At 41.6% G+C, this 15343-nt stretch overlaps 2 protein-coding genes across 12 annotated transcripts in view; one reads left to right on the plus strand and one right to left on the minus strand.

Moving 5' to 3' along the window:
• LOC134868461 (ankyrin repeat and SAM domain-containing protein 1A-like) overlaps window positions 1-12547 on the minus strand; it is a 58901-nt gene extending 46354 nt beyond the window's left edge. For 3 of the 11 annotated variants that reach the window (XM_063889665.1, XM_063889655.1, XM_063889637.1), the window contains exons 1-4: window positions 11966-12545; window positions 2244-2324; window positions 1604-1760; window positions 484-546 (exon numbers count right to left, since the gene is read on the minus strand). In XM_063889665.1, the coding sequence (XP_063745735.1) occupies window positions 484-546; window positions 1604-1760; window positions 2244-2324; window positions 11966-12144 (480 nt within the window). In that variant the 5' untranslated portion in view covers window positions 12145-12545. Of the gene's footprint in view, window positions 1-483; window positions 547-1603; window positions 1761-2243; window positions 2325-11965 lie in introns of all 11 variants that reach the window. The other 8 variants (XM_063889610.1, XM_063889617.1, XM_063889674.1 and 5 more) reach the window with 5 other exon arrangements.
• Window positions 12548-13678: 1131 nt separating this feature from the next.
• Window positions 13679-15241, plus strand: taf11 (TAF11 RNA polymerase II, TATA box binding protein (TBP)-associated factor). Its single transcript, XM_063889714.1, is given in 6 exon segments — window positions 13679-13781; window positions 13783-13866; window positions 14008-14138; window positions 14238-14325; window positions 14405-14501; window positions 14628-15241. Coding segments are annotated over 6 exon segments (600 nt in total). The 5' UTR covers window positions 13679-13712; the 3' UTR covers window positions 14759-15241.
• Window positions 15242-15343: the final 102 nt, after the last annotated feature.

Here is a 15343-nt window from a genome sequence, read left to right on the forward strand (position 1 = left end):
TTGTCCTTCAGTTGGCTGTGTGGTGCCAACAACTGTAATACTTCAGCTGCATATTATACAATGTGCTTTGCTCAATCTTTAACACAGCAAGTAAAAGGACATCAAGCCTCACACATCATCCTCTGTCTGTCCTCTGCCCCTCAGACTAAAGACAGCTGCTGAACTTTAAAGGGCATTTTATATATAAAGCCTAATTCCTGACCCTGATTAAAAGGCTGGCACAACAGTATTGTAACATGAAGAAAATAGATTATTTAGTGAAGAGCATGTCAGATATGTTACATTACAATAAAGCGGAGTAGAAAGCCAGAGGACAGGGATCTACCAATGGTCGATGAAATTAAAAGCTTTCACATATATCGGCAGCAGAATGGCCAAGCAAGCAGCAGCAGCAACCCACACCCAAGCACAGCGATTCAAAACAGCAGTAAAGCAAAGAAGCATTTCAAAGGGAAATGTTTTCACGCAGCACTCTGTACACACCTTGGCATTAATATATGGGTCAAAGGGCCCACAGCGTTTGAACTCTTTATGGTCTACAGAGCTCTGGGAGGGAGGAAGAGAAGATTGGCCAATGGTTTTGGTTCAGACAAGCATTGAACAAATGAATCATCACAAATGAGTCAAACTAAATAAAGAGAGAAAAAAATCAGAGTGAAGTTAATGAACAATCAGATGTAATGAACAAGCAGGGAGAGATGACACAAAATAAGACACATACCCGTTTTGAATCTAGCTTACGTGATCATCTGAGGGTGTGTTCTTTGATAGAATTATTCAGATAACATTTGTGGAACTCATAGTGTGTCATTTCTCCTTCTCTTAAAAAGGCCAGAGATGTTTGTGTAGTCAGCAACCAAACAAAATATGAGTTAAAACAGTTAAAATGGTTAGGGGCAAACAAGCACTTCTCACACTGGCAATGCGTCACAGCACTTTAAGTATCACAGCCTCACAGTACAAGTCAGACTCATGATGCACTGAGGTTAATGCACACTGGTTGAACTTTCGACATTCATTGTGTTCAAATACAGTACAGAGCATGCCATGCTGAACTCTTATTACAGTTTGAAATATCTCTGTCATGTGGCATTTCTTTAGCAGGAATTACCCCCCCTATAGTGTTGATAAATGAGTCACTTCCTATAGCAGCTGACTTAATCATTTGACTCTAATAGCGGCCAACAAATGTGCTAAGTGTTCTGTTTTAAATAAAAAATGCTACAGCTCAGGATCTGAAACAACTTCTAACAAATTCTGAAAAAGAGGAAGAACAAATTTACTTTGTACTGACATCATTACACAACTGATCAGCACAAACCAAAAGTGGAACTGTACACACACACACACACACACACACACACACACACACACACACACACACACACACACACACACACACACACACACACACACACACACACACACACACACACACACACACACACACACACACACACACACACACACACACACACACACACACACACACACACACACACACACACACACACACACACACACACACACACACACACACACACACACACACACACACACACACACACACACACACACACACACACACACAGCAGCGGCAGACCTGCTCGTTGAGTTTGGGGTGTGAAGGTCCTTGGTGAATGAGCAGTTTGACGATATGTTCATCTCCTTTCCACGCAGCCAGGTGGAGGGGGTAGCAGCCTTTATTGTCGGCGATGTTGGTCAAGGCCTCGTTTCGTAGCAGCGTCTCCACCACCTCGCTGCAGACGGATGAAGGGACAGGGCAAAGCACACTAATGAATACACACAGCCGTAGCAAACAGCCAATCAATAGCTTTAACTTTTCCCAGTGGGACAGTTGTCTCAAAGGCTATATCTTATTTAATGCAGAGCTTAAAGAGAGGAGTGGAAACTAGGGATGGGCGTTATGAAGAAAAATCAAATATGGCAATATCTTTTTACCAAGTCTTGGTGGATATTGGACAAAATATTTATACAATAAAAATGTTGAGAATTAACCATCAGGTATTTGGATCGACTGCCTTAGTGTCTAAAGATAAATAATAAAAAGCTATACATCTGTTGAACTCAGAAAATAACATAACTTTACAATAAAAGACAACACTTAAAATATCCATAATCAAAAATTAGAACTAGTCTTATGTCAGGATATCAATATAATATTTAAATATTGGCCAGCCCTAGTTTCTGTTCATTCCCAGAGTTATACATCACTGATATACCTGTGTCCGTTTAGGGCGGCGTGGTGGAGAGGGGAGTATCCAGTGCTGTCCACACAATTCACATTGGGGCCTCTCCAGATACTGTTAAGAATAGAAAGGATTGTTAGGCTTATAAAAACACAACACACACACACACTCGAGCATGCCAAACAAACACTGGCCTATCCCTCTGTAAAGTCGAACTGTGGGTGTGACTGGTTCTGTTGTGATTGCTATCTCAGGGCCCCTGTCCTCTCACAGCAGCCCAAACACACAGGTGGGGGCGTACATTCATGCCCTCTCCCTCTCTCTGTAAAAACATGTGAGAGGACAGGGATGAAGAAGAAGAGGCCAGCTGCAGTGTCAGGAATCCAGGAAGTAAAAGAGCAGCAGCTAAGATGAGTCAATTGTGTCTCTTTTACAGTAAATGCCATCTCGCCTGGTTATTGTTGGCAAAGTAGAATAGGCTTTTGCTACGCAGCAGAAGCAACAACAAACAAAACATCTGGACGGAGTCATAGAGCACTAAAGGGGTAAAGTGTAAAATAGGCTAGCATTAGCCCAGCACTCTCAATCAGCTTTTGGCTCACATGGGTTTGTTTCTTTTAATTTGCGAAGAGCGCTGCTGCGAAGAGGAAGGAGAATGAGGATGGAAGGGGCTGTAGAGGGAGATGGAGGGAGTAATTTAAGAGGCTAAAGGAGGCCTGGTGAAACAGGACTGTGATGTGAGGCTTTCTGAAAGACCTCAACACATCCTAAATAAATCATGCAACATGGAAATCCCAGCACAAGTGAACCAAATATCTGAGACCAGAGTCATTCAACAACAAAAAAGCGAATGGGAGCAAAAGCAGTGGGCCTCACAGAGAATCAATCATGAATGGGAGGGAACATGAAAAAAAGTCTTCTTTTACGATTTACATTGCATTGGATATAGCTATTATAGAAGGCTGTGTCAAAACCAATGCAAAATACTGATTTAAAATTAGGATAGCTTCATAAATTATGAGTGACTTGGATTTTAAGGCGGCCAAGTTATTTCTATGAATAAAGCCTTTGGAGAGAAGTCCAGGAGGAAAAAGAACAGCAGTGCGGATGATTTGCATATCTTTTCAGTGTGAAACTCCAGGAACTCCAGGAGTTAAACAGACTCAGATGCACACTATAAATTGATCCATGTGTCAAAGGTGTGGCAGCAGGATGCTCAGCCTCCTCATGTCAGCTTTACTGCTACTGTGTGACTTTGTTTCACACACATGCGGCTCGTTTTTGTCGCAGTAATGGCTGTTTTGCCCCCCTAAAATACATCTCCCATAATAGCTCTCAGAGCAGCCTGCAATTACACAGTCAGAGCCGTCTCATTAAATAAGTGTCTTGGAGGACTCTATTGCATTGCAAAACAATGAGGCTGACGGAGCACAGACACACAGGGATGCAAACACTCTACTAGTCATAACCTAAGCTGTTTATTTCATTCAGCAGGCCTTCTGGGTCTCATTTCAAAAAGTCAGACAGGCGTGAAGACACGGGACATCAAAAGCAGGACGTGCTAGGAAGGAGTGGGAAATATGGAAGGAGGAAGCGCTGGGGATTGATATATTTCTGTCAGAGAGGGGGGAAATGTGTGAGTTGTGATTATGTCAGCTATTAAGGCACGACACAAACAAACTTTCGCTCCATTCTTGCCAAGCCAGTGACCAAATTTGTAGTTATAAGTACTGCAGGACTGCCTTGGTAAGCAGTGGACGCTGAAAACATCAAAAGGAAAAACTGAGATAGAAACAGACCTCTAGTTGCTGTCCTAGATAAAGAGTTATGCAACAGCTTAAAGCAAAAAAGCCTATAAACAAATTAACATAAACATGAACAGAGCGGCCACTATGAATGAAGAATTAAAGAAATGTGGGCATAGGACAGTAAAGACTAGGAATGCAAAACATTATGCCATGGGTAAGGGAACATAATTATGTGTCAAAATTAGGTCATTTACTCTGTGCTTCAAAGACATAGCAATACAAATACTTACGTGGTTTAAAGATAGAATTTCAATGGATCTGCAAGATTTTCCTTTGACATTCAAGGTCAGCAATTTTAAAAGAAAAATGTAGAATAAAGGTTGAAATGTGTGATGCTAAAATTCAATAAATATATATATGTGTGTGTATGTGATGATCCTCTGCGGTCATGATTCTACTGTGTCACTGCCAGAAAAATGCCACTCACAAACACAAACATTGTGTCACATCAGCCACATGAGTAAATCTAAACACTACAGGGGTGTAAGGCATCACAAACCACAGCATGATGTCACTCTGGTTCTGATATCACAGCTCTAATCTGGGACATGGATGTTAATTAACGCAATAACAATCATCTGCTTGCAGAGGGAATAAAAAAAGTCTGCTCATTGCAATTTTTCACTGTCATGAATGAACTTGCTATAGGCAGAGCTGCCTGTAGGAGCAGTTTTAAGCGCAACGTCCTCTGAGCATTTTAGCAGTGGCATGGCACTCAAGGGCATGAGTCAGAGTGGTGCTCCACAATCCACTTCATCCTCTTACTACGGCTCACAACCAACCTAACTGAGGGACGGGGCTTAGGCCCATAACGGCGCAGCGGGCAAAACAGAGTTGATTTGGTTTGGGAGGGGGCACATTCATGCTAACTGACTGAGGAATTCCGGTTTGAAAGGCTCAGCTAATCCTTAATTTCCCTGAGGGAATATCAGCGGGATGAAGCTGGAGTTTGAGAAAGATTCTGGGGGGCTGCAATTCTGAGTTGTACAAAGCCCAGCCAGTACCAACGAGGAGGACGGATAATAACATGTCCCCTCTTTTATGTTTTCTCTGCATTAGTCTGCTGGTGTTAGTCACACATACTGGAGGCATTCTGAAAAGACAGTAATTTCCAAAATATGTGGGCTTGAACATAAATCTCCACTGTTTTTTACTCTGAAGTCCAAATGTCATGGAGCTCAGTCATTACATGCACAAACACAAGAATCTGTTCTGGGTTTCACAGCCTCGTTATTCGTCATACCATGTCAATAAACTATCAACTCAATTGGCTAAATAAATAGGGATCTCTCAGTTTCACTAAATCAAGTCTGTATTGATCATTTGATTCATATCCACTTATAATGGACGGGTAGGCATGTAGAAAAGCAGAATTGTATCATAGGATATAATGATTATGACTAACCAGAGGAACAAGTTTCAGTGCCTTACAGAGCAAATACTTATTGTACAATGTGCATCATGCGCCAACAGGTTGACTAGTTTACCAACAGTCGGTATTTAACATTTTTCTATTTCCCTTTTCCTTCAATATTTCCAGTGGAGCAAAAAGTCATGATATATGATTACATACTTATTTATGGGGCCTTGGGGAACAGGCAAGGCAAAATGCAGTCTTAGGATGGATGCAAATAAGAACTCAGGTGAGTGTGAACCGGGTGTCAAATAAACAGATTTGTCCCTGCAGCCCGTTAGCAGTGTGAGCACACTGGGGATTAGTCTAGCCCAGGGCCCCGAGCCCAGCAGTGACTGGCGCATGTCAGCTGTACCGTCAGGGAGATTGGGCTTAATTATGCACCGCTGGCTTGTGGTGAAACCAGATTCCCCACGGCCAACCAGAGCATCCCCTCATCAGCAGAGAGTGAACCTGCCATAGTCCCCAAGGCCTGCTGAGGAATACTCTCTAATCTGTTAAAAGATCATGTTGGGATCAAAGAACAACTGTAACAAAGCAGTTCTACTAAAAAATAAAATAAAAATCCACCCCTTTGATCACTAAAGTGTATACAAACTTTCTTGCCAATCCACCCAAAATCTGTTAAGAGTTTTCTGTCTGGATCAAAGTAGTGACCGTCTTTATAATCCATAGAGCCCAGCTGCTAGCATGGCTAAAAAAACTGCAAAAATGTTATGAATCTTAGAAATTAACTATCAAAATTGGGAAAATAATGACCTTATCTAGAGTTAATAATCCCAAAAAATGTGACAGTAGATATTTCGACAAAGCTACAGAAACTATAAAAAATAAAAAGAAGCTAAATGCTAATCTTCTTTTCTTCTTCAGTTAACAAGTCATAAAGGAAAGATACATATTGTATTAAAAACGGCGATATGGAAGCATTTTTCAATTTGATTGCCGTTAACAGCTTTAATAAAGCCTGATTGAGTCTTCATGGCTCATAAACACATCATAGGGAGATTTTCACAGAGCAACTGTGTAGCAGCAGAAGGTGTGAAGAAACTGTGTATTCCCACAGATCAGACTAGTCCAATGGGCACTAGCTGAATCAAAAAGATGGGCTTGAAAATCACTGCTGGCAAGCTGAGAAGTTGGGATGAATATAGAAGAAAAGCAATAGGGGAGAATCGGATGGAACGAGAAAAGAAGGGTTCAATCACGGCCTGTTTCACAACAAGTTGGCATTTCCCACACCGACTTCACAGCAGTCGCCTCAGCACAACGACACAGATTTCACTGGAGTCCTCTGAGCATTTTACTTAAAAGAGCAAGCTGATGTATATTTTCTACTGAATTCTTGCTGAATGGATGGGCAGTTTTTTTAGTTATGCTGACAACCTACTTCTCAAAAAAGCACACAACATCTGTCTGAGTGAGTTTGCTAGGTTTAAGATTTTGTCAAATAAAACAACTCTGTATGCTCTTTAACTTTATCAGCAAAATCAATCTTAGACAAAGCCATTTACTAGATTGTTCAAGTGTTTATGACGGTAAGATGGTGATATGCTGCACGAACATGAAAGTATGTGTGTTTCAAAGTTAGTCTGTCAATCTGCTGAGTCATTCTAAGGCTATCCTGTCCGGACTTTGCACTAATATCAAAGCAAGGGGATTTTGGATAATTTGTTTCCTGTTTGAACATTTTGAGTGCAGAACCATTACTGTGCCTCCAAGTACAACATGTTTGAAGTCTGAAGGTGGTGGAGTGGAGGTTGGCGTGGGCCCAGCAGGCGGCCAAGAAGACTGCTGAGAGCAGCGCAGAGCGAGAGAAAGGACGACGCCAGCTAGCAGGCCAGACGGAGGAAAGTGTCTGGGTAGGTGGCTGCTAACAACAAGCTAACACACGTGTAGGGCTGCACAGGGCGAGAGGGGGGACCTGACGTCTCTGCTCACTGGGGTACCTCTTCCTACAAATGGGTTCAACTAACCCCAAGATGCACCACAACCTCAGCCGCCTTATCGTTTCCATTTGTTATTATAGGGTTTTTAGTGGGGGGTGAACCAGAGTTTACATAAACAAGCACACATAGCCTCAGTTAGTGTGCCTTTGTGTTGCTATGAGGACATTATATGAGCAACGTTCTGTTTCTTTTCACACAGGAAGCATAGTGAGATGGAAACTATACATATACTGCATAGAGAACTAAGAGACCAAAATGTGTTATTGCTATACACAATAAGTGGTAAAATCATTGTCGCTTGGCATCATTACAGGATATACTTTAAGTCGCTTAAAACTCCTCATGAATGTTTTCTCTATCAACTAACTTAAAATACTCTGACCTACTTGTACGACACCTTTTTTAATACAATCATTAGCTTACATTTTAAAAGGCGGCTACATTCTAGTAAGGACACTGTCCGTTTCTGCCTCCTCGACACACCCACACATGTGGAATTCATCACTGATACTAATGTGTCTTTCCGCCTGATTCCTTACACAAACATGGGCCGTAAACATAACGCGCATAGCAGAGCATCTCAAACTCAGAGGCTCCAGGAATGCTAACATGCTGGTGTTAGATTTCCCAGCTATTACGGCTCCCTCCTGGGTTGAACCAGCTATGATTTCTTTTAGTTCAGAGGTCACAGTTGATGAAATGTCACTGCCAGGTCTGCTGTTTGCCCAGCCTTTAGCTATCTAGGAATGATCTGAGGATCTCTGCTGTAAACGTGATGGAAACTGTCTTGTTAGCGGTGTCTGCCTGCACGAGCAGCAGGCAGTGACACAGTTTTCATGATTCTGATAGCTACTATAAAACCCTGCTACTGACAGAGTGTCATATTCCCACTGTGAGCCTGTCATCTACAGACACTCCATCCCAAGTCCTGCAGTGCACCTTCCCACTCACTGAATTCTACATGCACAAGAACAGAAGCTCCAGGGAAATGTTGTTAAAAAAAAGAAAAGGGACAGGATGTGCTTGTTTTTGTGCAGCGGATATTTCCTTCGGCTGACACCAGTCAGACAACATGGGTCTGCCTGGGATGAGCCAGAAATTGTGGATGTAATGGGATGGAACGATCTGGAGTCCTGCCTAAGCCTCTTAAAATACTGACCAAGTCATCACACTGATAGAAATGCTTTCCTCGCTCGCATTAAGAGAAAGGAATCACATGTTGCAGAGAAAATACATTTCAAGAGGATGTGAATATCTAAAGCGGATTTTTATCACCAAATATTGCAAAATCCCCACACAGCAGACTCGACGAGAAAGACACTCGACCACAATAGGTGGTCCAGGTCTTTCCAAATGACAGCTCAATTTTCTTTGTAAAACTAAATAGGTGCAGAAAGCCCCAGAATGGTCTTTGGGACTGATATGAATATGAAAAGAAACCATTCCACGCTTTGTCAGTGGGACAAAGGACGGGGCTGTGGAGCTGGGAGACGAGTCCTCATCTGGCTAAGCTCTCAGAGCGTCTGTCCAGAACTCCATGCATTCCTCGGTTAATTTCCCCTCAGTAGGCCGGCACTTTCTCTGCCAAGGACCCATCTTACCTCCGGTCTGACCACAGCAGCTGTCCGTGTTTGGACAGCCTTGTCCAGGAACTGCTAGAGAAGAACTCTTCCTGTAGACTGCTGGGATCAAAACGTGTCACGGGGCCCTAGCAAAAACTATGTTGCGTGATTATGAATAAATCACTAAATATTTTTGACATATACTGCAATTGCTACATGATTTGCATTATTAGAGGGAGTGATCACTTTTTAAACATGATTATTTTATAATACATTAAAATGATCAGTGTGATTTTTTAAAATAAATTGTGCAGTTCCAAAAAAACTTCATTCAGAATTATATTTTCAATGTTGAACACGTCCATATTGCGATTTTGATAAAATTGTGCAACCCCAGTCTAGATATAGATATATATTTGCAAAGCAAACGTATGCCCTGAAATAGGGCTCAATACAGACACCAGTATGGCCCAAATTATCCCAACAAACAGTATCAACTCATCATGACACAGTGCCAATATAAAGGTTAGATGGTGACCCAGCAACTCAAGGAAGCCCCGCCCAGATAATTTTGGTGATAATGGGGCGCCACGGAACAAATGTTTGGGGCGGCGACAGTGTTAAACATGCCGGGGTCAGTGTCTATCCCATGGCAACCGCTGGGATGCAGACTCTTGGGAAAGTAGACATTCCTCAGAGCAGAGCGGTACAACTGCCTGGTTACAAAAACAACGCAGGTCTTGACATGCACCCCATTCCAGAGCAAGAACGCAAAAAATCTAAGGGAAACAAACACAACACACCTTCAAATGAATTGGAATGAAATTGATATGGTTCAATTATTCATCGTCATGGCATGTCGTTCAAGCTGCACAATAAAACCAGGAAGTTATCATTTACCAGGCTATATTCTGCAAATAAAGCTTATATCTAGCTATATCTGAACAAGAAAAAACAAGTCTTAAATGTTTAGGCTACAGATCAACTGAAATTACAATTTTATTGCAGAAATGGATGGTAAAGTGCTTGTAATAAAGTGGAGTGCATATCCCTTTATACCCGATGTGTTACATACAAGACAGATCCTACAGATCAAATCTCCTCTGACAGGATTACAGGCCCACACTTTCCAACAATGGATGATGAATATGTAACAAAGCGAGAAACAGACACACCCACCAACCCAATGCCTCTCCCACTGTAGTAACTCAGTGTGATGTCCTGAAACGTATTGACATTTTTATCATGCAGACTAAATCAAATGTCATACACAATAGCAACAATCCCCCAGGGTGTCCTGTGGCCATTAACTCTTACAACTAGTTATATTCTAAGAGTATGTCCTAAACGCTCAGGTGTCCGCAGGCAACAGGCTTTTTAAAATCTACACACCAGTGGTTAATATCTTGCGAAGTCAAGCCAATCATTTTTAGGGGCTATCATTGCCAAACATTGATTGCTCAAGTCAGAATAGATGACACAATGGGCTCTTCAGTCCGCCCACAGATCAGTAAGAGAGAAACAGAGCCAGCCTTGACGGCGTGACATCCCTGAATTGGATTTCCGATTAGAATGGTTTAATGTAATTACCTTGAGTACATTGTGCAGTCTGCACTAAGTAACACAGCGATGCATCACCTCAAGCTTTGCCAAACACTTGTCTCGTGAATGAAGGTGCCTGGCACTTGGCTCCCAGCAGAGCAATATCATAGTATGATTGACATATGTGTACCTGCATGTGCTCAGCATTCAAAGAAGGGTTCAGAGAAGCCGATTTTGACATGCAGCACTAACCATGGCCATAAGTTACAAGTCAATGAGCTATATTTCACTTTTATCTATAGGCAGATATATATTAGCCTATGTAGCTTTAAGTAAGGTTGTTTTTTTATTACACACAACACATTACTGTTTCAAAAAATATGTATCAGCCCAGGGAAAACTCAACCCTCCTGTTTTGGTAAGCCTATAATTCAGATAACATCTGCAGAACAAAATGAAACTCAGACCTTATCAGATCCATTTCATTTCATCCTATTATTTAATATCACCCAGCAGCTTTCATCTGCACTCATTTAAAGGGATGGTACATTGGAAAAAGGCCTGAACAAGCTTCCTCCCCATAACACTGTGAGGCATTTTACGCACTATTTCAACCTCAGAAAACAAAAAGTCATATCCATAACCTAACCCCAACAAATATCTTCCTTTTTGATGAAAAGTGTCCTGATTTGTTCTACCAAAAAGCACCTGACAGACTACAGTATGTGCACAGGTGGCAAAGATGACTGGCTCTGTGTATTGGCAATAGTTTGCTTCCTAATCTCTCTATCAGAAATCATATCAAATAAGGGCATGAGCAGGACCAAAACCATAATGAAAATAACAAAGCTTTACAGAGCAGCTAAATATCCCTGACCTTGCATGCCTGGTAGGTGTTACCTAGTGAAAAATCACATCAAACGTCTACCTCACCAGGGCTTCCCCCCTGACCACTGATGGCTAAAAATGAAATATTCGAAGGACACAACGATAGAAAGGATAATGGTTTCTACAAACGTTAAAAAATATTTGCAACTATTAAAATAATGCTTCTTAAGATAATGAAAATGTGGTTGTGACAAGTCTCACTACTCCACGTTCACCAGTGCCCAGGTCTAGACTGTATGTAAGCAATTAATAATGCATGCGTGTTAGTTTTAAGTAGACCATGGGGCTGTTTTGTTGCAGATGTCTGTAGTTTAGTTGCGTCATTATCTACGAGGTATTTTTTGCACAATACTGTATCGTACAGCTGGCTGGGAGCTAACAAAGAAGCATGTCGCTGCTCCTGCGCTGGATTGGTTTAGGTTGTGTTTGTTTGGGAATGTAAAACAAGCATTACGCTGCGTAAATTCCCAAGGATAAATCATACTTCAATATAGGCTATAATAGTAACTAAACAGGCAATATTTGACATGGTCGACACTACTGGCTGTCTCCCATTCAGTTATATACGCCTCTGCTTCCCGGTTCCAGAGCCTACCTGAGCAGACTGGAGAGGGTATGAGAGGAGGCGCCGTGTCCGCCACTGGTGCCGCTTCCCCCGGTCCCAGACGAACCGCTGCTAGCGCCAGCGGTCTGTCGCTTCCCGGATAAAAGCTTTTCCACGGCGGCCAGGTTTCCCGTGCGCGCCGCTTCCAGAAGTTCCTGCTCCTTCCCCATCGCGGATCCCAGAAAAAATCAGAGGAGGCGCGGGGAAGAGAATAAAAAGGGGGGCTTGGTTGCGGGAGTAAAATTCTTCTGCGATCCCCGTTTTCCCCCTGATCTCAAGTTATTCCTCAGTGCTACTCGTGCTGCGAGGAAACAAAAGCTCCCTCCGCCGCTGGATCCGTCCGTCCCGATCCACGGTGCCGCTGCTGCTGCTCAAGGGGGAAAAGTTTCGTTCAGCAGCACGGTACCACCATCAAGCAAACTTCCTTTGACCAGTCCCCTGAGCCTCGTCCGTCACTTCCTCGAAACGGCCCTTTCTTTCTGCATCTCCAAACCGAAATGCTACACACACACACATACACACACGCACACATACACAGGCATGCAACTCCTAGCACCCCCCGCCCTAGCTAATTGTTAAGAGAGGTGGATGGGTTTAAGCAATAGGGCGCCCCTAGTGTTCACAGTCAGGGATTCAAACCATCCAGTGTTTCAAATATTAGTTCTACTGTCGCATCTAGAGTGCGAAGCACATTTCCAAACCAATCCTTTTCATTATTTACAAATAGTCACTCTCCTGTATTATAAATTGACTACATAAATTAGAAATTGTATTCCTTTTAAATGATATATTAACCCAGATGTAACTATTGTAAACTTGATACGAATCTCAACTATAGATAGAAGTTTTGTTTGAAATAAAAGCCGTGTCAAATTCCCTCATGGGTGGGAACCATAGTCTGTTTAAGGTGTAAACAGGGACATAATATGATCAACATTACTGTATTAGATTTAACTCACTGGTGTAAAATAGTTAAATCATATAACTCAATAAAAATCGTAACAGTTAAAGTAATAAAATAAATAACAAACATCGTATGTTTGATATTTTAGCTCAGTGTTTATGTGTCGCTGTCGGTGTCCATAAAGTTCATTCAAAACCGGAAACGGAAACCCGGTGCTATGCTATCAACATAACATATTTGCTATCAATACGCCGAGAAGACTAGCATCCTGATGCGATCATTGCTCTAAGACTAAGGATTTGCTTACATGTAATTAATTGTGACTACAGCAATGAATGCGCTGTGTGTTAGCTACTAGGCTAACATTTGCTTCACTTCACTCACTTCACAGCGTGGCTGTTGGTGCTGTTTTGTTGACGTCTAGCTGCACAGGGGGTAGGTGCATTTTTTACTCGTGTTTTCATCATTATTGGAAACATATGTACTCTATACTGTTTGTTGAGGCTTCTCAGTTGAGTAATCCTGAAAACATTGTTGAATCCAAAGACAACACTTGCTCCAGACTTGACCTGAGTCGCTATACAAACCAAAACGATAGCTAAATAGCTTTAGCCAAACAGGCAACCAACAAATAAACAGAGGTAAAAACAGTGTCGAAGTACTATTTAGACTTTGTGACCGTCGATAAGTTACTTTTACAGTAATGCATCACATTTATAAGAACATCCTATGTTTGTATCGTGACTGTAAACAATACTTACTTATATCCCACCAAATAAACTACCTTATTTACATTACAGAATCTGAAGTTGTCAACTAGTGTAAGAAGTGATCATGGCTGACCCTGCACGGATCAAACCTGAAACTTCTTGTAAGGAGGAGCGTAATAAATCAGAGGAAAGCTGAAGATCTACCTACCACATCGAAAACTGCAGATGAAAACAAAGACTCACCTTCGCAAGATCAGTCCAACCAGGAGGTTAAATCTGTAAGTTAAAAACAATTCCCAGTTTGGGATGAATAAAGTATTTCTGATTCTGACTCTGATTCTGAAGTGACTGTTCACTTTCACCAAGTTGCGTGTCATTGTTTTAAGTGGCTCTAAACAAGTTTGTCTTCCACTGTGTAGGAAACGGCAGCTGGGGAAGATGAGGAAGAAGGAACCTCTGGCGAACCTTCCTCCAAAAGACTGAAGGTGGAACCAGAGAAGAAAAAGGAGAAGCGCCAAAAGGTTGATGAGGATGAAATACAAAAGATGCAGTAAGGCTTGGATTTCTAAAAGATCATTCTGATTAAAAAAACAAAACATATTGTCACACACCAATTCACACCACCACCATCCCCCTGTTCTTCTTGCAGAGTTTTGGTGTCATCCTTTTCTGAAGAGCAGCTGAATCGCTATGAGATGTACAGACGCTCTGCCTTCCCTAAGGCAGCTATTAAGAGGGTAAGCATTTATAAACACTGACAGTTTTATAAATTCCTGAATTTATTTTATGGCTTAATGTTTCATTTGAATATTCTAGCTGATCCAGTCCATAACAGGATCATCAGTGTCCCAGAATGTGGTCATTGCCATGTCTGGTATTTCCAAGGTGTTTGCTGGGGAAATTGTTGAAGAAGGTGAGGGATGGACAAAAAGTTCATAGCAAATTGTCTGAAAGACGTCAATATATGGCTCTCATTGTTGTGTCTTTGCGGTTTAAATTTGACTATTTTGTCAATAAAAAGTGTCTTTTTTCCACACAGCATTGGACGTTTGTGAGAAGTGGGGAGATACACCGCCGCTTCAGCCCAAGCACATGAGAGAAGCGGTGAGGAGGTTAAAGACTCGAGATCAGATTCCCAACACAAAGTTCAAAAAAATTACCTTCCACTGAAGCGTCTCTGCTTTACGCTGTATGAGGAGCACGTGTGCGAGTAAAAAAGGTTGTGCCACAGCTTGTGAAATATCATAAGGCTTGTGTAGGCATACTGCAGCCAAGTAGACACTGATCATTACGAACTAACCACAGTTAAAACCAGTGAGTGTTTAAGAATGGTAAATACAAATGACTTGACCATTCACCTCTGATTGTCAGGGTGAATGTTTGACACATCATACAAAAGAGTGTGAAATTCTATTCATGTATTATTGTTGTTAATACAATGTGTTTTATACAGTTTTGTTTCTTTGCCTCATTATTTTAAGTCACTAATGAACCTTGAAGAAATGTTTCTTTCTGGTGAGACAGTTGTGTTGCCAACAGTGAAATTCTGTATAGTTTCACAATTTAAATTTGTTGGAACTGCAAAAATGTGTACTTTCTTTTTATATCTATAAAAGGACACATTGACATTTGAAAAATAAAGGTTAATCTCTATTGACTGCCATCATTCAGTGCACCTCAGAATTTATTTAGTTTTTTTCCCCAATACTGAAAAAACAGAAATATTTAGACTTATTCTGAAGTTAAAGTCGAAAC

The sequence above is a fragment of the Eleginops maclovinus genome, chromosome 1 (assembly GCF_036324505.1).
Source record: "Eleginops maclovinus isolate JMC-PN-2008 ecotype Puerto Natales chromosome 1, JC_Emac_rtc_rv5, whole genome shotgun sequence".
In the NCBI taxonomy this organism is placed as follows: domain Eukaryota; kingdom Metazoa; phylum Chordata; class Actinopteri; order Perciformes; family Eleginopidae; genus Eleginops; species Eleginops maclovinus.